Genomic DNA, 25,487 nt, shown 5'->3' with positions numbered 1-25,487 from the left:
CGTGTAGTTAGGTGGTGAGCCTTTGTTTCTGTGTTTGTGGAACACAATACTACAGCATTCTTCATTGTCCACTAAATTTAGTCACGTTTGCACTGGTATTAAGACTACGATGCAAAAGCAATCACTGTATATCTCTAATGTGTCATGTTAGCAGTAATGTCGTTCTGTTTGTCAAGCTTACTCACTCTGTTACAGCGGTGTGTGTGGTGCGGTCCAGTGACCCCCCAGCCTTTGACCTTTATGTGTGGCACACCCATTCACTCATGTCATGTGGTTGTTTCCCTCCAATCAGAGTGCTGTCCTTAAGCACAACACAGTAAACTTCAGCATGCTGTGCTCTGGAGGCTATGCTGCACCGCATGCCAGCAGAAGCATGACAATAAACATTTACAATAACACAAAGCATGAAAACCAAACAACTCAGTGGCTACCTCTACCAAATGTGAGTATGAAGCAACTTAAGCCCCAGTTTCAGCATGAAGAAGTAACATTTATACGAGCATTAATGTGTGTATATATATATATATATATACAGTGGGTACGGAAAGTATTCAGACCCCCTTACATTTTTCACTCTTTGTTATATTGCAGCCATTTGCTAAAATCATTTAAGTTCATTTTTTTTCCTCATTATTGTACACACAGCACCCCATATTGACAGAAAAACACAGAATTGTTGACATTTTTGCACATTTATTAAAAAAGAAAAACTGAAATATCACATGGTCCTAAGCATTCAGACCCTTTGTTCAGTATTTAGTAGAAGCACCTTTTGATCTAATACAGCCATGAGTCTTTTTTGGGAAAGATGCAACAAGTTTTTCACATCTGGATTCCTCCTTGCAGATCCTCTCCAGTTCTGTCAGGTTGGATGGTAAACATTGGTGGACAGCCATTTTCAGGTCTCTCCAGAGATGCTCAATTGGGTTTAAGTCATTGCTCTGGCTGGGCCATTCAAGAACAGTCACGGAGTTGTTGTGAAGCCACTCCTTCGTTATTTTAGCGGTGTGCTTAGTGTCATTGTCTTGTTGGAAGGTGAACCTTCGGCCCAGTCTGAGGTCCAGAGCACTCTGGAGAAGGTTTTCGTCCAGGATATCCCTGTACTTGGCCGCATTCATCTTTCCCTCGATTGCAACCAGTCGTCCTGTCCCTGCAGCTGAAAAACACCCCGACAGCATGATGCTGCCACCACCATGTTTCACTGTTGAGACTGTATTGGACAGGTGATGAGCAGTGCCTGGTTTTCTCCACACATACTGCTTAGAATTAAGGCCAAAACGTTCTATCTTGGTCTCATCAGACCAGAGAATCTTATTTATCACCATCTTGGAGTCCTTCAGGTGTTTTTTTTAGCAAACTCCATGCGGGCTTTCATGTGTCTTGCACTGAGGAGAGGCTTCCCCGACTGGTGGATGGCTGCAGTGATGGTTGACTTACTACAACTTTCTCCCATCTCCCAACTGCATCTCTGGAGCTCAGCCACAGTGATCTTTGGGTTCTTCTTTACCTCTCTCACCAAGGCTCTTCTCCCCCAATAGCTCAGTTTGGCCAGACGGCCAGCTCTAGGAAGGGTTCTAGTCATCCCAAACGTCTTCCATTTAAGGATTATGGAGGCCACTGTGCTCTTATGAACCTTAAGGGCAGCAGAAATTTTTTTGTAACCTTGGCCAGATCTGTGCCTTGCCACAATTCTGTCTCTGAGCTCTTCAGGCAGTTCCTTTGACCTCATGATTCTCATTTGCTCTGACATGCACTGTGAGCTGTAAGGTCTTATATAGACAGGTGTGTGGCTTTCCTAATCAAGTCCAATCAGTATAATCAAACACAGCTGGACTCAATTGAAGGTGTAGAACCATCTCAAGGATGATCAGAAGAAATGGACAGCACCTGAGTTAAATATATGAGTGTCACAGCAAAGGGTCTGAATACTTAGGACCATGTGATATTTCAGTTTTTCTTTTTTAATAAATTTTCTGTCAATATGGGGTGCTGTGTGTACAATAATGAGGAAAAAAAATGAACTTAAATGATTTTAGCAAATGGCTGCAATATAACAGAGTGAAAAATTTAAGGGGTCTGAATACTTTCCGTACCCACTGTATATATATATATATATATATATATATATATATATATATATATATACTCTTCTTGAAGACCCTCTTTTAGATTTCTCCTTTGAAAAGCCTCTGCTTTAACTTCTAAAACAATGGTAATATAAATAATTTTGCCAGCTAATTTACAGTAGAATAGTCTCTCTAAAAGCAATTAAAGATCCCATGAAATACATGATGAGCACAGTTTACTTTTCTGTGTTGACATATTTCTTATTGAAACAGGAAGTTTCTGATTTCATGGGATCTTTAGGCAGGCCATCTAACACATTTCACAGTTTACCACAAATGTAACCATTCACCTGCTCTTGAGTTCCAGGCTAGACACTGTCTCTCACTGTAATGTAAAACATATTTAGGTGTTTTCTGTTGTATGTGCTCAGTCTTTGTGTTTAATCTGTGCTAGAGTTGTCTTCTGTACTCAACTCACAGAACAAGCCATTTTTTGATAGACAACAAAGATGCTGATAAATTATGAAAATACCATCCTGATCTCATGCAAATTACGTGACTATGGCTAACTTTTGCCAAATAACATTACGTGGTTCATTACATAAATCATGGCAGTTCTAAGTTGAAATGTGCACTGTCACACTAAAAGCAAGTTAAATGTGATGCTTTAAGGTTAATACTCTGTCGAGTTTTAAACAACAAAACCTACCTACCTCCCTACCCTAAACCTAAAACCTAATGATACTTTTGTCTCACTTGATGACTCTTGTGCTCTTCTGGACTTGTATCCTGGTCTTCATGTTATAAGTGCAACATTCTACCAGATGAACTATTGTTCAACTTGATCGCACTTGAATAAACACATAAATGTAGTTGGTTATGTAATGCAAACGTTACAATATATCGCCTTACAAGCCATGTGCTATAGTAAAAGTGTCATAAGATAGCATTCTGAGGAACAGAGCGAAAAATAAGGGTTTATGAACTGATAATGTGCCGTTTTACTTGTGATTTGTGTGAAGGTGAAGAAAAGTCTTTGTTGTAGTGTCTCTAGTGTTTATTTCACATAGAAACTACTGTAATTTGTACAAGAGTCATGTAAAAATAATTGTACAAAAATGTAGGCATAGTAAAGTAGTTATATGAGACCAGGTTAGAAATGAATTATTGTTGCATCTTTCACTCCCTCTTATATCACTTAACTCGCAATCAAACATTTAAATTATGCTTTGACTCTTTTGAATCTTTTCATTGAATCAATTGATCCAGTTCACAATCTGACAGATTCATTTAAAAATCAGACTGATCCAATTCTCGTGTTCAACACGTTTAATGATCCTGTCGCAGCAGTTCTTGATTTAACAGCTCAATGAAAGGAAAGATGATCAGTGAATATGTCTAACATTACGATCTGTTCCTCACATATCACTTGAGAGGACTTGAAATTTAGCGTATGATTTGTATGAACCACTGCAGCCCTCATTTACTCTCATTATATGGAAAAAAAAAATGGCTAGGACTCTCTTGAAAAGTTCAGCTGATAATTACAATTTTAAGGGAGTGTCTTAAAAAAAGAAACAAGCACATAGCAGTATCATTTCAGACCACTGTTCTGAAAACTGCTTGTATCATAAGTTGCTGACAGCACTATATCATTACAGACACCTTCACAACAGAGCAATATTTTAGATAATGGACAAGAGGTGGTTTCCCCAACTAGCCAGTGGGCCCCATATTCACTGGGTCGAAGAGATGTGCCACCAGAGAACATGAACATCATGAAAAAGGTATAGTGTTGATTTTTTTATAACAGCGATTATATAAATAATAGCGTTTTTTTAATTGTATTTTTCCAATGACACTGATTGGTCATAGCACACATAAAAATAACTACATATTTAGATAAATCCAAATATATAAGTAATTGGAAAGTATAGAGAGACTCAATTACATCTTTAGCTACAATATGTTGAATGGGAGTGGGTCATCACTGTGATCTATTTAAGTCTGATTTCTGTGTTCAAGTGCAATTGAACAACCAAAAATTGTGATTGGTGGATCTCTCCTCAGGGTTATGGGTTGTGTAGTTCTTCAGTTAAATAATTTTTTTATGAAGCTTAAAAATAACACTGACTTGTAGCTTTTACAGAAGCATATACAGTATCTTCATTGCTTAACAATCTTGAAGCTCATGGGAGAAGTCTATGGAGAATGAAATGTTTATTTTCCGGAATTCTATAGTTGCGCTCTAATTAGTGCTTTATTTTTAGCTGTGCAAGAACAAGAAATGTTACATTTTCATGCCATCCAGGAAACTGAATGAACAATACAATATAAAAAGTCTTAACTGGTCATAGATAAATAAGGTAAATTGTCAACAATTATGGTAAAACTTTCTCACTGCTAAAATGTTCCTGTTTCTTTTATAAGATATGCTGATCTGAAGTGATTCATTGCATTTGTCTGGATCTCATTATACTTTTATTGTTTTCACAATAATTTTTTTAGAAAGACACCCACATGTCTAGAAGTATTAAACCCTTTCATGCTCAACTCTTTAGCTACCTTTGGCTTAACCTATTCTCTGTGAGATGGACATATCTGTTATATCATGATTGCCATGTTAATTTTTTTCAAATTCCAAGGTTAATTACTACCTGCTCTCATGATTCATTTTCACAATGCTGTGTTCCTGCTTGGTCTCCTTAGCAACCTCAGTCTGTCAGTGAATGTCTTAAGGTTGTTGCTCAATACTGTGGAAAATTTTGCTTTTGATCAAAGTATGAGCATGACACACTTTGTGCTGTAAAAAATATAAGTGAAAATTAAATTAATACATCTAATAGTGAAAACAAAACGTCATTAGCAGTCCTGTATAGTTGATACATCTGGTTTTGTTTTTCTAGTTCTGATATAGAAGAACTTTCTTGAATGAAAATTATATGAACTTGACTTTACACTATCATATAATTGACTGGCGTTTGCCCACAGCCTGGGGTTCACAATTCCCATCAACAACAGACTATGGTGATGGCCTCAGCCAACACAGCCCACCGGACTGCCCGTGACCAGCAGTATGAGGGGGCCATCAACAAGGTATCTATTCAGCAGTACCAGTCACCTCTGCCTATGCCCATTACCACCACCAGCGCTCGGCCACAGAGTGCCCGCTGCTTCATCCAGACTAAAGGCCAGAAGAGTATGGATGGCTTTCCAGAGCAGGTACTATTGATCTCACAGAGTTTAATTCAACCCCGTTGGATCCCATAACATTTTTAGAAATTATACAATAGTATGTACATGCCAAAAAAAGCTAGCTTTTTTTAATACCTCAATGCATTTGGTCTGAATGCCCCTTAAAGTTTTAAATGAGCTTAGGTTTTATACTTTGATTCTGTATAAACGTAATGCTGCATCAGAGGCTCTTCACCATTTCCATGAGACTTGTGACATTAAGCATGGGTCTTTTAGTCACTGTGTAGCGTAAAGGTGGCTATAAATGGTGAAATATATGGAAGAAAATTTTAATCGCAAATCAGTATGCATATATTGCAATGATGCCATTGTTGTTACATTTTTGTTGAATGCTGTACATTCTATCAATGTATATCAATGGAATACTTTTTACTTTTTTTCTATATGTCTTAAACTCAATGCTGAACTTTCTACACCTCATAGTTGGAAGGGAGTCTAGCTGTTTGAGTTGAATTATGCAGAAATTTAATATTTAGGGTTTAAAATAGTCACATGGGCAATCCATATGTTGTTTCCAAATTGTCATGTACCCTGAAATCGACCCAAATTCCCCAAAACAACGGTGAGGTCAATTTGGAGGTTACGTTTTCAATCTAAAATTAAATTTGTAATCTGCTGACAGCGAGGTTAAGGGTTGGGGTTTGGGTATGGGTTAATGTCAATAAAATAGAAGCACTCTTGTGACTGTACTAAAACATTTACAACTAAAAATACAACTAGATTGCCACTCTGGGGGCATTTGGAGGAACTCTTAAGTAGTCAATTAAAATGACTTCCAGCTTCAGCCACCAGGCGCAGTGGTTTGAATTTTGGTAAGCATAAAACGACTTGAAGAATATCAACACAGTGCTGCCTTGTAAGCACGTTTATAATTTGTTTTGCCTTGATTCGTGTTAACCTTGTTAAGAAAAACTGAAGCACTCATTCTTTCAAATGTTTAGGGTGCTATGATTACTGAATCTTATGTTTTCTGGTAGCTCTGTGTAAGAATTGAGAAGAACCCTGGCCTTGGTTTCAGCATCTCAGGGGGAATCAGTGGACAGGGGAACCCTTTCAAGCCATCGGATATGGTAAGACCATTTCTGTTTAATTTACAATGTGTTTTGAAGGATCAAGAACAATGTGATGTGTTTATACCAGTATTTAATTCTTTAAATAGAACAAATTCAAAGATATCTCTATTCAGTTAGCAGTATTTGATAGAAGTGTGTCTCTCTGTAGTGTTTCCATGGAAACATGCGCTACTGCAATGCACAAACTTGCATACCAGCTGACTGCATTACCTTTTAACCTGTTCATGTCTTCGCAACATTTGGTAATAGGTAAAACAAAATGTAGCCTAATTTCAGTGTTTTGTGTCTAAAATGGTGCTGAGATTTATCCAGTATATGCACAAAAGACATTCTTTATCTGTTTCTTGTGTCATTAGGTTTAAGTCATGAATGTATTAATTCCGTATTGTATTTAGATTAGAAAATGTGTGTAGTTCTTTTTCCATAAGGTTTTCAAATAGTGTAAATATTGCTTGTGTTGTGTATTGAATCCCTGTGAGCCCTGAAGAAATTATGTAAAGTTTGTTTGACTCTCAATATGTGGCACCAATAATCAGACTTCATATGTGTGCTATATGGCGCACACTGATGGGTCCCACATGTAATTTATCTCTATATGCTTTATAATCTCTGCCTTGATAAAAGCACAAAAACACTGCCATCTCTAATGGATCCTTTAGCTAAAAATAAACCCAAAAAATTTTACATTTGTTGTGTTTGGGAATTGTTATTTACACTTATTTGCATTTACTGTATTTTTGAAAGTCCTACCTTGATACCATCATCACCCTTGATGTTAGAATAATTGTAGCACGTACTCACAAGTAACCTTGTCTTTGTGCTATATTTTTAAGCAATATAGAATGCACAATATCTTCTTCATATATTACTTTTGAACTTTTGGAAAAGACAGAAAGAAAGAAAAATCCAGAGGTAAAGGCAAAGATTCTAAACCATAGTTACCATGTGGTTCCTAATCTCATATCACTTTTGACTTATAGGGTATCTTTGTTACTAGGGTACAGCCTGATGGACCTGCCTCCAATGTTCTTCGACCAGGGGACAAAATTCTGAAGGTAACACTGTTCTCCATCATGCTGTCCCACGAGTTGCGACAATGCATCCTCCGCCACATTGCCAGTGGAGGGCTTTGCATGTGGCATTTAGTATCCAGTGTGTGTGTTTGTGTCCCATAATGTGAGCATGGACTTTTTATGTTTGCCCAACTTTGACATGCATAATTGCCCTCTCTGATTTCAAAGTACAGATTGTTGTACCATTTAAGCTGCCACATGTCTTTTTGAAGTGGTCTTATAACTATCTGTCAAAGTAATGAAATTTGTGCAATGATATGTAAGGATTTAACATTGAATTATGAATTATATTACTGATATACTATAGAATGAACTATATAACTCTATCTAAACTTGCCATAATTTTAACTTTGTGAGGTGGATTGAATCTGGTCTTTCTCACCTCCCAAATGGTTGACCAGCTCATATAGTTTGTCTTAGGATAGTAAGTACATTTACATAAAGAAATAGAAGAATTCCCTGTTGGCACATATGGTGGTGCCTAGCGCTATCATTGGCCAACTTGTTATTAAGACAGTGACTATGTCTCTTGAGCCAATGCAAAATGCCTTGCATTGCCGCCTAACTATATAGGAGCTATTCAAGCTCTGTGAGACTAAATAACTCTATGGGAAGTGGAAGCCCCCAATAGTTATTGAGCTGTCTTTGGTTTTATATGTTGCTCTCAGTGGATACCACTTGAATCATCTCTGCAGAAAGCATGCCCTTCTCTTTTCACAGATCCAGAGTTAACTGAGGAACAGTCTCTCTAAAGACCAGCTTCTTTTCACATTCTCTCTTTTACAGCATGACCTCCTTCTCCTCTACCCATGTGCATCTCTCTTTTCTCTCCCTCACGTACTGTATATCTCTTTATCCTCGTTGAGCTAGGCCTGTTCCCAGCCCTCCTGTGCTGCCGTGCCTGCTCCCTGCCTCTTCCTTCCTTCTCCCAGGTCACTTTGTTTACCATGTGCTTCATTCTTGCATTGCAGGCCAATGGACATAGTTTCTTACACATGGAGCATGAAACTGCTGTGTCTCTTCTGAAGAATTTCCCGAAAACTGTGGACTTGGTAATCTTAAGGGAGAGCACAATATAAATATTTTTATAGCTTAAAGACTTCTCACCCAGATGGAATACAGGAACTTGTACATCATCTATTTATCTAGGAAAAATTTTGCCAATTGCTGGACCAATGGCAAATTCCAGTGCCAAATGTATAAAGGACATATCATGTAATGGTACATATGGCTTATACATTATACACAAACATACATTTGTTAAAAGCCTTCGTTGATGTTGTTGATATTCTTCTTTATCTCAGCCTGTGGCTGTAAGTGGGTGCATTTTTTCCCCTGCTTATTTATATGGCGCATTATTTTGTACCTACTTTTTCCAAGCAGCTTTTAGTTTAATCTTGGAGCATGAAAGTACATCTGCTTTTAAAGATATTTACCCACCATAACACTGCCTCAACTTTGTAAATGCCTTGTGTAAATATATATACATTTACAACTACAATGTGATAGGAGCATACAATGTGAAAGAAAGAGACATTGATGATTTTTCTAATGTTCTCCGAGTTTTTATAACATTTAGAAGGGGGGGGGTCTGCCCTTTTAAACTTGATAAATGGTAAGATTCTATATTCTGTATTTGCACAAATCAAATCAGAAAAAAACTCCTCCAGCAGTATTGATTCCTTTTTTGTGGGCTTTCTTGCAGCACCCTCTATTGGTTAATGCAGATATAAAGTATTCATGAGTTTTTCCTAGCTCAGATCCAGGTGGGTCTTACTCATTTGCTAGGTAATGTGAATGTACATTAACATGTTATATGAATTCCCACATACATTAAATTACTGCCAGAAAATGCATTCTGACATGTGGCAGTTTATTGGCAACCCAGAGAACTGTACGAAAAAATGCGCTTTCATATCTCTCATAAGTTTTTTAGTGGAAAGGGAAGGCAAAAAACAATTCCAGTTGCCTATAGCTTTGTTGTTGTTACGCTGCTTTAAGGTTATTTAATCATTTTTGTATGGAATAACAAAGGAAATTCCTGTAAAAATGAAGCTAGATAAAAGATACACATGTAAGGCTTTACTGATTATAGCATGCTTTCACATTTAAACCTGTTTAATTAGGAAGCTTTTGAGGGGTCTTTGTGTTTTGGAAAAACAGTTTTGACATAATCATTGCTTTACATCTTTTAACACATTTTCATTATTATTTTCTTTAATTAGTCATCAACATGATGATCAGTGCCATAATATCCCTGAACAAATCCTGGGCATGTGTAAAATGTTGCTAAAAATGTAGCATTTAGATGGAGTTTGGGCTGATATGCTCTCTCAAAGACCCCAACACAACAGCCACTACATTAGCTTCAGAGAAAGATTGTTGATCATTAAAGATTATTATGGATGATGCAATTAATCGTTCAAATTCTATTGTGAAAGAACATTTGATAATGATTATTTTTACTAAATGTTTTCTGATACTGGTTTCTAATATATTGATATAATTAGCTATGCTCAAATTGTTCAATTTTATAAAGTAGACAAAAACAATATTTGGACAGAGTATTCGGTTGTGAGGGAGAGAAATACTGGAAAAAAATATGTAAAATTCTTTCTAAAGTTATTGTGAATTTGTGTCATAAACATAAATGTATATGAATATACAAATGGTCATTTTTGTATGTGTTTAAAGACCTATCGAATATAAAAGGTTATATATGGTACTATTCAGTCTAATTGCAGTATTGATGTAAATAATTATGAATGGAGACATTTAAATAATTTATTCCAATAGATTGTGAATGTACTTAAAGCTTTCTGCAGTACAAGACTTACTGAACTTGAATGCTGTTTCATTTTTTGTGCAAAAAGTAATTATATCTAGAATAAATAATTCAATTTAGTTAAAAAGGATTAGTGACAATTTATTTGCACATGCAAGTTTACTCCTTACATATTTTTCTGAATTACCGCAAATATGTAATTGATGACATATATCCTGTGTCTAGATTGCATTTTGCAGATATGTACATATTTACAATCAATTTTAGTTTAACTAAAACATGTATAAAAAGAGAAAGTCCAATGCTGTTCAGCAAATATTGGAGCCATTTTCGGCTTTTGAATACAGAATTTTTCAGTATTCAAGAAGTGTTTTGAATAATGTATCAAAGTATTTATTGTACAAATAATAAAAAAATGTCACTATTGTTACAACTGGTCATTCTGTGGTCCTTTTGAAGATGAAAAAAAAAAAAACTAATGTGTGTCCAGGAATCTTAATTGTTCATAATTTATTGGTAGTGCCTTCATACTGGATAATATAAAACATTTACACAGACAAGTGTTTAAAAAAACAACAACAGGAAATGATGTGGATGCGGATTAAAAGCTTGAGGGACACTCATAGTCTTTGTTCATTTGGTTGCCTTTAATCCTTAATTTCAAAACAAATCATCTATAAAAGATGCCATTTCAAAATTCTGTACCGATTTTATAATGTTATAAAGATTTGAAGTGCAAATTATAATTAGAGTGCAGTTCTGAGACTTGCCATGTTTCTTTATAAGTATTTCATTTGGTACAAAGTGTAATGGCACAAGAATTGATCGTTGTGTGATTGTAATGAATGAAATAACATGAAATGGTTGAAATTATAGAAAAAAAAAGAACTATGTTGGAATATGACTCCGGAGATACTCAAGGACAGCAACTTTTCCTTTATGATCTAAGCCTTAAAACAACAAATGTAAAAAAAGATTCAGACTACAACAACCACCAAAATTCCCAATGTAGTATTAAGTCAGAGAACTGTCATTTGATTATCAAATACTACAACCATAGACTTCTTGTTATGCTGCTTTGTCTTTGAATGGTTTATCTGTTAAAGTCATCCTAAACATGTGGTGAGGGGGCGAAGATAAAAACATACCTATTAAAAGACAAAGTAATACTTCAGAGTTTGGCTAGGGTTTCCAACTCCATTGGCAGTGCCATCAACAGATCGTTTCTAAAGAAAGTATATTATTTGAATGCACACCACTGTAGTTACTTATGTTGTCACGCTTAAGTGACATCAGAGCTGTAAGATTTCTTTCAGTCAAGCCATGACCATGAAGTAACCATTTTCTTTATAGCCACAGATTTCTCAGAACACAAAAAACCCAAACTCAGAGATCAGTTAATACACATTTGAAAATATAGAATTGATTTTTGTAATCAACTTGCATCCTTGATACTATTCATTAACCACAAGATAATCACTGTAATTTTGTTCCTTTGTATCATCTTAAAAACCCAGCACTCTTTCTAAAGCAGTGCCAGTTGGGTGCCAGTTTGAGGGTCTTTTTTTTCTTTGGAAGTTCTGTACAAATTAGCAGGATGGAAAAAAAGACTCGTAAAACATCTTTAGGAGTACCTGAGATCTATATGTATGAGCAGCTGCAGTTTAGAAAAGTCCACTGGAAGAGTCATCTTATTAAACCCAAGATTAATGTCTGCAAGAGTGTCCTTCAACTCAACAATTCTTAAGGAAATGAGAGAATCATTTAACCAACCATTACAAATGTTGCCTGAAACACTAATTTGGTGTGGAACAGCTATTGGGGTACCTGGGTAGAAGGTTTTTGCTTATGTTCACGTTGGCCACAGGACTAACATCAACTGCATCAAACATGACATCAGGAATAGATACCTCTTGTTTCTCGCTAAGGAAAATTTTAAATGTATACTTGCATATCTTTACAGTTACATCCTAAACAAAATTCAGCTCTTAAAAGTTTTTAATAAGGATTTTTTTTTAAATACATGTACCTGTAGTCCAGTGTTTTCTGAGTTTTGATGGCATGTACATTAATCTTAGCCTGGCTTGGGAGAGTCATTGCTGTCTTAGGCTCTTCTTTCAAGTACCCATCAGGTTGCTCTATATTTCAAATACGACAAAACCGAGAATTATCTGTTACAAAAGAGAACAACCTTTGCCCTTTCTACAATGAATTAATGAATAAACGAGACAGGCTGTATAACAACTATTTTTTTACAAATCTTTACTTGGTGGTCATTTTAGACATACCTTGTATTCGACTTCTGAGATATTTTAGGAGATCACCAGTGCCTTTCTGCGAAGACCAGACTTTCCAATGCAATTCAACACCTTTCCATTTTCATGTTTTATCTGAGTTTACCAAGACCAAAAGAAGGCTGAAAAGCCCCTTTACAGCTGTGAATTGTTGAGCACTCACATTAAGGAGGTCCCTGCAGATTGCCCTCAGTGGATTTTCCTCCAAAGCCAAACACTTAAGCTTGGGTAATGTGCCAAGTCCACATAGGAGGCTGTTTCACACAAAAAGACAGGCACATTAATTTATACTTTCTTATTTCCAGATGTGCTCATGAGTTTACATACCACTTGCAGAATCAGTAAGTGAGATCATAAAAATTGTGCTTTACATATATTTACATTTACAGTACTACTTGTGAAAAATGTTGCATAGTGAATATGTCTTCAAAAATAATGACATCAATAGTTTTCATATATCAATTAATATCATACAAAGTCTAGTAAACATAAAAAAAAAAAAAAGCTAAATCAATATTTGGTGTGACCACCTTTGCCTTTAAAACAGCCCCAAATCTCCTAGGTACACCTGGATACAGTTTTTCTTGTTTGTTGGCATAAAGGATGTTCCAAACTTCTTGGAGAATTCGCCACAGTTCTTCAATCTATTTGATTTCAATTGCTTCTGTCTCTTTATGTAATCTCAAACTGACCCGATGTTCAGTGAGGGGCTCTGTGGGCTCCATGGTCTTCTATTCTAATCATTTCTATTTAAAAAAGTAAAGTTTCAGAGACTTACATTTATATTTCCTAATGACACACTAAAGCTGAAGATATAAATAACCATCTTCAGACAAATGCTTTTGTGAAACATCTTAAGACTTTTGCACAGCACTGTACTTCAAGACAAAAAGAAAAAAAAAACACTTAAATGACAAACAAAACTTTTACATACCCTTGGTTTTTATTATCTTAAGGTGCCTCCTTAAGCATCAGAGACTGTTTGAATTCTTTTGAGATGGTTATGTATGAGCACCTGGATCTGTAAATAACCTATGTCCTATAAAATGTTCATCAGGGCAGTGTTAAAAATGTAATGATCCCTCTAATTAAACTAAACATCTTCAGATTCTGGAAGTAGTATGTACTGCTAAATTATGATCAGAACTGTACAATTATGAATATTGTTGATTTATATGACAGTTCCAACTTATTGTCACTAAAGTATTCAGTTTTGAAGATGAACGCTTGTTAAATGAGTGGATGTTTTAATAACGTATAAACAGAGCATTAATACTGTAAAACAAAAAATAGATTCTTGAGGCTTGTTGCACAAGAGTTTCAGTGCAAGTTTTAGATGAACAAAACCTGTGTCCTATACAATGAAGCTCATAGAACAAACTAATGGTTCCGGCATTGGTTTCAAGTTGACAAAACCAAACCAAACCAATGCTATCAGGTTTAATTGGTAATATGATGCTGCTCTCATTAACTTTCTCCGTCAACTCAGTCTTTGATTCCGAGTTTAAGATTAGTTCACGCACATTTGCACATGAATAAGTGAAGATTGCGGCAAGCAGCCAATTGCACGGAGAGAAAGAGCAATTCATATTCACTTCTTGCAAGAGTCAGCAGGATTTATCTCTCCACTGAAGGGTGATCACTATGAAAATATAAAGAATTTATATACAAACAGATTTTATTTAAGAAAACGGAGAACCAGATCTTAACCGGTTTGGCTTTATCTGGGGCCTGTACTATCTGAAGGTGATAAAAACTAAACTGCTAATATATCAATATGTAAGTGAATTCATATAGGTCCACAAGAATACAGGCTAATTAATTTTAAAAGCTTAAATACAAGACTCCATCTGCCAAAAATTTATTTTTAGACTCTAAAATAACTAATTTATCATGAAGAATTGCTGTTGTGGATTTCTAAGGTTTTTTCTGTAAAGTGTGCTTTAAGTGACACAACTTAATTGCAACTGAGATGTCACTTTACTCACAGCTGATTGGTTCTGTATCTGTTAGCGATCAGTCTAGCCGTGTAGCACAAGATACTATGCCGATGAACACCGGTAAAGGCTGACCCACCTTTATGGTAAAGCCCAGGACTAACACAAACTAAACTAAAACTTACCTGACTTGCCACCAAAACCGACATCATAGTACAGGCCCATGATAGAGCAAAACCAGTAACGATCGGGTTCTCCGATCTCTCCAATAAACCATCTTATATTATCTTAATATATAGGCCTAATATATTAAAGCTAGCTCGACATCTCCCAGCAAAAAGGTGCTTACACAGAATCCTCAAGATCCGATATTACAATCATATCAACAGTGAAGAGATGCTCAGAAGGAGTGACGCATGCAAGCTCCACATCAACGTCATCTGCAGGAGACTCAGACTGGCAGGCCACCTTCTTCAAATGGAGATCCCCAAGAGAGCAATGGCACCACCATCTCACAATGAGATGGGCACCACCTGGTGTGAAACGTCATTGAGAATGACCCTGAAACATGTGGAGAAGAATGTTTATCCAAGACCTGAAAACACTAAACAACACATGGGATGACGCTGAGACCATGGCCAGAGACTGGAAAAGCTGGAGAGAACTTACCATATGCAACTTAGCATGAGAGGATCTAAGTCAAAATAATATTAAAGCTTATTATACGGCTCTCTGGAATACTCTATTCTGATTGGTCATTGGTGCCATCCAACTCTGTAACAACTGCACAACCGGGGTTTTAAGGTTGATTCCAGCTGCTCAGTGATTTCTTTCTTCTTAAATTACATAATTTCAATGCAAATCAATATTATAAGTCCATGTATTTATTTATTTATTTGGTTATTAGCTGTGTAATAAGCCAAATAAACCCATTCAGGGTGATACAAGTCCTGATCACCCTGTCGGGGTTTATTGTGTGATAACAACCAGCTGACTACATTATCCCTTACTTAACATATACATCTATATTAATTATACATTTCCTTGTGAAGCGTGCTTTAATTTGGAGCAAGAGATACAGGGGGAGTGATTTTAGTGCAGAGATATTACTTTATACACAGCTGATTGGGTCCAGTAGGTGTTTGCTATCTGTTACCCAGAATAAAACCTGCTCCGGATCAGGTTAGCCATGATAGAGCAAGTTGCCATGGTGATGAACAATGGTAAAAAATGAACAACCAGAGTTTGCTCAAACTAAACTCAAACTTACCTAGTTAGCTACTGAAACCAGCTTTGTGCAACAGGCCTCAGGAGCTGAGCAATGAGCTATTTATACAACAACATAATTATGTCCAGCACCTGCTTATGTCATTGTTCGTATGATCCAGTCACTCCAGGCCTGGCCATAGATTTGTTTCTTCAGGAAGGTTCTTCACCTTGTTATCTCTGAGTTCCAAAACACTCAGAGCACTCAAGGGCTTTAAATGGTCTGCCTCCAATACCTCAATCTGGTTGTTCCCTCAATGAAGCTCCTTAAATGATATTGATAGCCTTGAGTTAGCATTTCTCTTTTGAGAGAATCACAATTCATTGCATACCAGTGATCTTAGTTTACCTTGAGTGTTTTACAGCCAGGCAGTTCTGGCAGAATGCGTAACTTGTGTCTCAGGTAAAGCTGCTCAAGTGACTCCATCCGTGCCAGAATGGAAGGAATGTTTCCATCTGATTTCGAGTGCAGGAGGGAGACTCTTGAGCTTGTTGCAAGAGAAATTCAATTTCACAAGATTGGTCAGGTTTGACAGGCTTTCTGGAATATCAGTTAATTGATTGTTGGAGATTATTGTCCTTTTGGGGGAAAGAAGAGGAAAGAACTAAACTAAATAATGGGAATATAAAATACACATTCTACATTACATCATTAAAAGAAGCATTTGAATAAAATATAAATTTTTAAGTTTTTGATAAAGAACAATAAATCCCAATCACTTACAAGGTCATCCAAATGAACCAGTTTCCCCAAGTCCTGTGGAAGCTGTTTGATTTGGTTCTGTTGCAGATGGAGACATTGTATATTCGTAAGACTCCATCGATATCTCTACCTGCAATTACTCTGGTCACAAATACAATATTAAACTAGGATTGCTATGATAGTACTATGCAACATAATAAAGAAATGTATTAAAAAAGGGCTGCCATGCAGGGTGTAGTTTTATTCAATAATTTTTCAAACCTACATCCAGGACAAGCAGGGTAGAAAGCAGTTTGATGTCTTCAGAGAGGCTTTGGAGTTTGTCAGAGGACAGGAGAAATTTGGTCAAATCTGTCTGTTCCCTCCAACGATCTGCAGCTCCAAATGACAAGTTCTGCTGGGCTTCCTGATGTGTGTCTATATTTAGTGTCCATACACTCTGAGGAACCGAACCCAAACTCATAATTCAACTTTTAAACTGTTAAAGAATAGTTCACCCAAAAATGAAAATTCTCTCATTATTTACTCACCCTCATGTCATTCCGGATTAGGGATGTGCGCGACTAGTCAACTAAACGGTTCTGATGCTGCTAGTCAACACTGGAATTACTAGTCAGTTCATATTTTTCCCCATTAAACTGACTAAACATTTTTAAACATTTAAGTTTGGCTTTATATTTTTACAGAGGCATTAATGTTACACATTTTAAATATAATGAATAATACAAATATTATAAAAAAAAAAAGAATAAAAAGAGGATGTCTGGAGCAGATACAAAGTATAATTTCACTCAATGCACATCCTTCTTCCCTCTCTCACTCGCGCACAGAAATCTGTCTTCTCGCTAGAAAAGAAAACTCAGCAAAGTAACTATAAAATCACTTCGGTGGTGGTGCGGGAAACAGATTCCCGAAATGTTGGCTTGATAGTCCCTATGATTGTTTTCACATTTGAGTCTTCGTCACTTCTCACCAGAGTTTACGCTACGCCTACATCATATGCCGGAACTCGACTCTCTTGTGAACATGTGGACGGCCATTACTGGAAGCCAGTGATTATAGTTTCTAAAGTTAGAAATATGAATATTTTTCTTACAAAAACGCATCGTTTTTTTTTTTCAGAAGGCCTTTATTAACCCCCTGGAGCCGTATGGATGATGGATTTGGTGGATGGATGCACTTTTTTGGGCTTGAAAATCTAAGGTATCATTCACTCCCATTATAAATCTTGGAAGAGCCAAGATATCTTTTAATATAACTCAGATTGTGTTTGGCTGAAAGTCATATCCACCTAGGATGGCTTGAGGGTGAGTAAATTATGTGATCATTTTCATTTTTGGGTGAACTAACCCTTTAACTTGTTTTGAAACCCGAACTTTCCTTTAAGAATATTTCAGCTCTGCTGGTCCTCACAATGCAAGTGCATGGTGACCAAAACTTTGAAGATCCAAAAGCATATAAAGCCAGCATAAATACAACTTATGTACAACTTATAACAAGTGGTTAAATACATATCTTCAGAAGCTACATAATTAGTGTGGGTGAGAATCAGATCAATATTTAAGTCCTTTTTTTACTCTCAATCTCCACTTTCCCATTATTATTCTTTTCTTTTATTACTGGGCAGGGAGAATAATTTATGGGAAAAAAGGATTTAAATAATGATCTGTTTTTCTGTCGCATCTGCAGATATAGATTTAACCATAGGAGTCATATGGATAACTTTAATGTGGTATTTTTGAGCTTAAAAAATGTGGTACCCACTTACACTGTAAGGACATACAGAGTTCTACATATCTCTATTTGTGTTCCACAGAAGAAAGTCATACACATCTGGAACAGGATTGCTGCAGAGTTTTAAAATGTAAGACCTTTTTCAAGACCTGAACAAATAAAATTGATACTGTATCCCCATCCCAAAACAATCTCGCACAATCTCAAAATAAATAATGTATCACAGACTCTAACTTAAACAGGTAGGGGCACACATTCAGCATGGCCTTAACATTACTTATCAGTAAAACAGGGTAGGCTATATGCAAGTTAAAAATACTCAAAAACATGTTTTCCACATATTTATCACATAACAATTGGTTTGTGTACCATTTTATATATCTATATATATATATATATCTATATATATAGATATATATATATATACTCACCTAAAGGATTATTAGGAACACCATACTTATACTGTGTTTGACCCCTTTCAGCCTTCAGAACTGCCTTAATTCTACGTGGCATTGATTCAACAAGGTGCTGAAAGCATTCTTTAGAAATGTTGGCCCATATTGATAGGATAGCATCTTGCAGTTGATGGAGATTTGTGGGATGCACATCCAGGGCACGAAGCTCCCGTTCCACCACATCCCAAAGATGCTCTATTGGGTTGAGATCTGGTGACTGTGGGGGCCATTTTAGTACAGTGAACACATTGTCATGTTCAAGAAACCAATTTGAAATGATTCGAGCTTTGTGACATGGTGCATTGTCCTGCTGGAAGTAGCCATCAGAGGATGGGTACATGGTGGCCATAAAGGGATGGACATGGTCAGAAACAATGCTCAGGTAGGCCGTGGCATTTAAACGATGCCCAATTGGCACTAAGGGGCCTAAAGTGTGCCAAGAAAACATCCCCCACACCATTACACCACCACCACCAGCCTGCACAGTGGTAACAAGGCATGATGGATCCATGTTCTCATTCTGTTTACGCCAAATTCTGACTCTACCATCTGAATGTTTCAACAGAAATCGAGACTCATCCAGACCAGGCAACATTTTTCCAGTCTTCAACTGTCCAATTTTGGTGAGCTCTTGCAAATTGTAGCCTCTTTTTCCTATTTGTAGTGGAGATGAGTGGTACCCGGTGGGGTCTTCTGCTGTTGTAGCCCACCCGCCTCAAGGTTGTGCGTGTTGTGGCTTCACAAATGCTTTGCTGCATACCTCGGTTGTAACGAGTGGTTATTTCAGGCAAAGTTGATCTTCTATCCGCTTGAATCAGTCGGCCCATTCTCCTCTGACCTCTAGCATCAACAAGGCATTTTCGCCCACAGGACTGCCGCATACTGGATGTTTTTCCCTTTTCACACCATTCTTTGTAAACCCTAGAAATGGTTGTGCGTGAAAATCCCAGTAACTGAGCAGATTGTGAAATACTCAGACTGGCCCGTCTGGCACCAACAACCATGCCACGCTCAAAATTGCTTAAATCACCTTTCTTTCCCATTCTGACATTCAGTTTGGAGTTCAGGAGATTGTCTTGACCAGGACCACACCTCTAAATGCATTGAAGCAACTGCCATGTGATTGGTTGATTAGATAATTGCATTAATGAGAAATTGAACAGGTGTTCCTAATAATCCTTTAGGTGAGTGTATATATATATATATATATATATATATATATATATATATATATATATATATATATATATATATATATTAGGGCTGTTGATTTAACGGGTTAATTCGGTGCGATTCATTTTATAAAAATAACGTGTTAAAAAAAATATCGCAATTAATCGCAATGCCCCCGGACCATAATAAGGAAGATTCCTGAGAAACGCAAGCTTGTAGTACCACCTGTTTACTCCAGAGGGCAGTAAGTGAAATTTCAGCTTCATGAGCAACTCACAGTTTATACAGTTAAGGAAGCACTTCAGTAGGCAGAACAACACAAACATGCGTTACGTTCTTACATTCAAAACACTTGAAAGAGCACAAATGCGAACTAAGGGATCTCAATATGTGTTTAAAGATAGAGTATTAAACTATATTTAACTTGACACAGTGACCTAAACATTTTATGTTTATGATGCAACACACCCGAGACGCTACACAAGCATGTCTGACGCAGGTGTAAATGTACGGGTCCTTAAACAAGCCCTCATAATAAATCTCGAACTGATTGACAAATTCACTTGTGAAATGGATTGCTGTGAGCTGTATGCCAATGATTGACTTATGATCAATAAAATGGTAGTAAACAATACATTGTATTCTAAAGCCACTTTTGTATTGTCTTATCAATGATTAACTCTTCTGCTACAAGAATGTAATACATTTTAATTATCTGAATATTTTTTTATATATATATATATATATATATATATATATATATATATATATATATATACACACTCACCTAAAGGATTATTAGGAACACCTGTTCAATTTCTCATTAATGCAATTATCTAATCAACCAATCACATGGCAGTTGCTTCAATGCATTTAGGGGTGTGGTCCTGGTCAAGACAATCTCCTGAACTCCAAACTGAATGTCAGAATGGGAAAGAAAGGTGATTTAAGCAACTTTGAGCGTGGCATGGTTGTTGGTGCCAGACGGGCCGGTCTGAGTATTTCACAATCTGCTCAGTTACTGGGATTTTCACACACAACCATTTCTAGGGTTTACAAAGAATGGTGTGAAAAGGGAAAAACATCCAGTATGAGGCAGTCCTGTGGGTGAAAATGCCTTGTTGATGCTAGAGGTCAGAGGAGAATGGGCCGACTGATTCAAGCTGATAGAAGAGCAACTTTGCCTGAAATAACCACTCGTTACAACCGAGGTATGCAGCAAAGCATTTGTGAAGCCACAACACGCACAACCTTGAGGCGGATGGGCTACAACAGCAGAAGACCCCACCGGGTACCACTCATCTCCACTACAAATAGGAAAAAGAGGCTACAGTTTGCAAGAGCTCACCAAAATTGGACAGTTGAAGACTGGAAAAATGTTGCCTGGTCTGATGAGTCTCGATTTCTGTTGAGACATTCAGATGGTAGAGTCAGAATTTGGTGTAAACAGAATGAGAACATGGATCCATCATGCCTTGTTACCACTGTGCAGGCTGGTGGTGGTGGTGTAATGGTGTGGGGGATGTTTTCTTGGCACACTTTAGGCCCCTTAGTGCCAATTGGGCATCGCTTAAATGCCACGGCCTACCTGAGCATTGTTTCTGACCATGTCCATCCCTTTATGGCCACCATGTACCCATCCTCTGATGGCTACTTCCAGCAGGATAATGCACCATGTCACAAAGCTCGAATGATTTCAAATTGGTTTCTTGAACATGACAATGAGTTCACTGTACTAAAATGCCCCCACAGTCACCAGATCTCAACCCAATAGAGCATCTTTGGGATGTGGTGGAACGAGAGCTTCGTGCCCTGGATGTGCATCCCACAAATCTCCATCAACTGCAAGATGCTATCCTATCAATATGGGCCAACATTTCTAAAGAATGCTTTCAGCACCTTGTTGAATCAATGCCACGTAGAATTAAGGCAGTTCTGAAGGCTGAAAGGGGTCAAACACAGTATTAGTATGGTGTTCCTAATAATCCTTTAGGTGAGTGTATTATATATATATATATATATATATATATATATATATATATATATATATAATTTTTATATATATATATATATATATATCAATTTATTTATATATATATATATATATATATATCATATATATATATATATATATATATATATATATATATATATAAAAATAATCTACAACGTATTACAATATAAACAATTAAAAGAAGACAATCATATTTCATCAACACTATATCATCATCATCAACATTTGATCATTAGTGCTCGCATATCATAAATTAAAATCTGATATAGCCTGATGATTGCAAACTGCTCTGCAACATCTGAAAACACTCATAAGCCCCTGCGTGCTTGGAGAAAATACAACAGCGCCGTGTTTCCCTTACAATTCAGTACACTTGACATTGCGTCAGGAAGCTGATGCTATGGGGAGTATCCTTCTACATAACCTAACTGAAACCTTTCTACAACAACTGTAGGATTAGCTTTGGTGTTTAAGCCCTGGCCTTTGAGGCGTGAAGCTGTCTGGTATAAAAGCGGGCATTGCTCTGAATTCTCTTCCTTCACTATAGAAAAAAAGCCATGAGGGCAAGAGCGTGGAGGAACTGGAAGAAGCAAGAGAAGCAAGAGAGTGTCAGAAGAGAGGAGACCAAGAGAGAAGAGCAGACCGAGAGAGAGTTCTTGATAGGAAACTTTTGAGCTGAAATTGGCCGCACCCCAAAGGTGTCCAGAGCCAATCAGAAGTGGCTTTTCAGAGTCACGTGGTCGACTGGTCTGTCCTTTTCAAAGTTGATTTATAATCCTTTGTATGGAGGATTCTTACAAACTTCCCGCTCATGATAGTGCATGTTTAATCATGAACTTTTTTTTTATCTCGGATAAAACTAAATATATAAAGAATGTATTAACATAAACATTCCTGAAATGCAGAAAGGATTTAAAAGATAGTAAACATGAGGTGTTTTATCCTTAACACCTAAGTTTGTGTAACTATTTGGAGACCATAAAAAAAGTCTCATTAAAAGGCAGACATTCTGGGGGAAACTGTTGACATAACTAATTTGGAATAACAAGTATATTATCATGTAAACTGTCTTAAGTCTTCTATGCCAGTATTTATATTAAAAAAAAAATAATAAAACATTTTTTGGGTGGCAACTAACAATCGCAAATGCTGAATCTGAGCTCATATTTACCTTTATCTTATATTTCAAACAGTTCTGGTTTGTGATGTGTGTAGCTTCTACTTTCAATGAGTCCAGAAAGGGAATATATTTTAGATGGAGATATACTTGAATCTGGTGAGAATTATGCACTGAATAAATGTTACATCTTTATGCAAAATAACTAATATACGGAAGAGGATTAGGGCCAAGCAATAATAAAAAAAAAATAAAGCCATCTCGAGATTAAAGTCATTATAATGCGAGATTAAACTCGTTAAATTTCGAGAAAAAAGTCGAAATACAATCTTGAGAATAAACTCATTAAATATCAAGAATAAAGTCATTGTGTTTTGAGAAAAAACTCGTTAAGTTTAATCTCGCATTATTATGACTTTATTCTCGAGATGGTTTTATTTTTTATTATTGCTTGGCCCTAATCCTCTTCCGTACTAATATAACAGGCACAGCACTCAACTCATGTCAAAAACTTTGAAAAGGGTTAAACAGAAATTTCTGCACTCTTGATACTGTTGTTGATTCTTCAGGAACATATTAATGAACTTAAATGACACCACCTCCCCTTTATGATAATTTTGTTCCCTATCTGTCACTCACTCGACGTTGTGTCGATGAGTTGACACTAGGGGTCACTCTTGGGATCCCAGATATCTCTGATCTTTGAGAAAAGGCCAGTGAGAATTGGCATGTGGGATTTGCATGTCACTCCCCCTCCCACACAACGGTTGTGCTGAGTAAACACCCCTGGGCGCTTTGACAGCTGAGCAGAGCTTCTTATATATATATATATATATATATATATACATACATATACATACACACACACACATATATACATACACACACACATCCACAAATAAAAAGAGTAGATTTTCCTCTAAAAGAGTGGCGCAAACGAAAGTGTCTTTTTCAAGATGCCTATTCATTTGTGTGCGTTTTCCTGGTTGCGATCGTTACCTCTCCACTTCCCACGACCACTATCGCTACCTCTGATGTTGGGCAATCCCCAAGCGGGGACAGCGATTGTGGACGGGTCATGCTATCAGTGCGAGGGAATGATTTTGCCAACGTTGAGGTCACGGCGTTCTCTCGTATGAGGGAAAGCCACTTCAGCGGCTCCCCGACTCGGTCCTCCTACCAGCGAATATGAGGTGGGGTCAGTTAGCACTGGGGGCGATTTGGGGACTTCAATGGGAGCTTCTCCACCGGGAAATACCTCATGGTCCTCCCATTCCCCAGCACGCTCATTTGCCCCAGTGAGTTCCGCGATGTGACCGCCGGCCTGTCTCAGTTCGTGGTTGCGTTCGCAGCTCGCAAAGTGGATAAGCTTTCATTTACAGCATTTCAGAGTGGGTTGATTCAGTCTGACGCCATGTGCAGCTGATGGCCATGCTTGCCCAGGCGGCTGCGAACGTCGGGATGAAGTGGAATCCTCCCCCCTAAACCCTTGCAGCCCGTTGATTGGTCCCGGGGTTCCGAGCGCCGCTTACAGCCGTGCCCCCGTACCTTTCTTCCCGGAAATGCGATCCGGGATCACGGCGGGCACCTTTTACTGCCCGGACCCGGTTCGCAGGCTCATCCTCTCTCACTACCCGACGGTGGGGCTGCCAGGGGGTGCTCGGCGACTCCCCAGGTTGGTAAGGCGATCGCGGTGCACCTGTGCCCACTGAGCACCGCCACCTGGCGGAGCCATCCAAGTCTCCAGTCCAGGGCCTGTGGGTTTATGTTGTCACTCATGACTGCAAGCCACAGCTCTCCTGCAAGTGCTGCAAGAGGCGCTCAAAGAACTGCACGAGGGTAGTTCTGACTCAAGATTGATGCAGGAACTGCGCTCGGTGACTGTTCTCGCCCTCCGAGCGATGATGGTCACAGCGTGAGCTCTCGGGCAGGCAATGTCCACCTTAGTGGCCCAGCAAACCTCAGTGGATAAAAGGCAGACGGGGACCATACTTTGGAAGCTCCAAGCAGCTCTTGTCTAACTAGGGCAACACCTAACATATTTATGAGGTTCTATAACCTCAGGTTTGAGCCAGTATCATCCCTTGTGTTATCAGGTGATACAAACAGGTAAGTTCGGGTCAGCTGGCCATGTGTACCGCTTGCGAATAGCGCATTTCCCCTCCATTGAGGTGAAGACGTGCGCTCTTTTCCAGGTTGCGTTCGCAAAAAAGTGTGAACCCTGGACGTTCTTCCTCCTTAGCCCAGTGGCTGACGAGTCTTCGGAGAGGCTCGCCGCCGCCCCAGTACATGCATCACTTAGGCCCCCGTACTGAGGTAAGTGCTCCACATGTGCTAGTTGTCTCCTTAGGTAACACTGTGTGATGTATATTCCGCAAAATGGTTTCCTCGCTAGTAAACCGCGTCTTCCTTGGGCAGAAGGCCCTCTGTCCTTGGTCACCGTTTGTAGTAACTCCGCCTCTCCTTGGGTAGGACCTACCCCACTGCCGCTCCGCACGACGTGCTTCCGCTCTGACCCGGTAAAATTGTGTTGTATTCCACT

General features: G+C 37.9%; 1 protein-coding gene and 1 pseudogene across 11 annotated transcripts in view; one reads left to right on the top strand and one right to left on the bottom strand.

Annotated features, from left to right (window-relative positions):
- The window catches only part of LOC127654411 (leucine-rich repeat-containing protein 7-like), a 174,807-nt gene extending 165,760 nt beyond the window's left edge, over positions 1 to 9,047 (top strand). For 4 of the 11 annotated variants that reach the window (XM_052141578.1, XM_052141577.1, XM_052141579.1 and 1 more), the window contains 5 exons: positions 293 to 442; positions 3,728 to 3,853; positions 5,058 to 5,288; positions 6,299 to 6,391; positions 7,375 to 9,047. In XM_052141578.1, coding sequence (XP_051997538.1) covers positions 293 to 442; positions 3,728 to 3,853; positions 5,058 to 5,288; positions 6,299 to 6,391; positions 7,375 to 7,569 — 795 coding nt within the window. In that variant the 3' untranslated portion in view covers positions 7,570 to 9,047. The remainder of the gene's footprint in view (positions 1 to 292; positions 443 to 3,727; positions 3,854 to 5,057; positions 5,289 to 6,298; positions 6,392 to 7,374) is intronic. The other 7 variants (XM_052141583.1, XM_052141584.1, XM_052141576.1 and 4 more) reach the window with 4 other exon arrangements.
- Positions 9,048 to 11,189: 2,142 nt separating this feature from the next.
- On the bottom strand, positions 11,190 to 16,915 carry LOC127653744 (leucine-rich repeat-containing protein 40-like; annotated as a pseudogene).
- Between the last annotated feature and the right edge of the window lie 8,572 nt (positions 16,916 to 25,487).

This window comes from Xyrauchen texanus, chromosome 13, assembly GCF_025860055.1.
Source record: "Xyrauchen texanus isolate HMW12.3.18 chromosome 13, RBS_HiC_50CHRs, whole genome shotgun sequence".
In the NCBI taxonomy this organism is placed as follows: Eukaryota; Metazoa; Chordata; class Actinopteri; order Cypriniformes; family Catostomidae; genus Xyrauchen; species Xyrauchen texanus.
The sequence above is the reverse complement of the archived record's forward strand: the minus strand, read 5'-3'. Positions and strand labels throughout refer to the sequence as shown.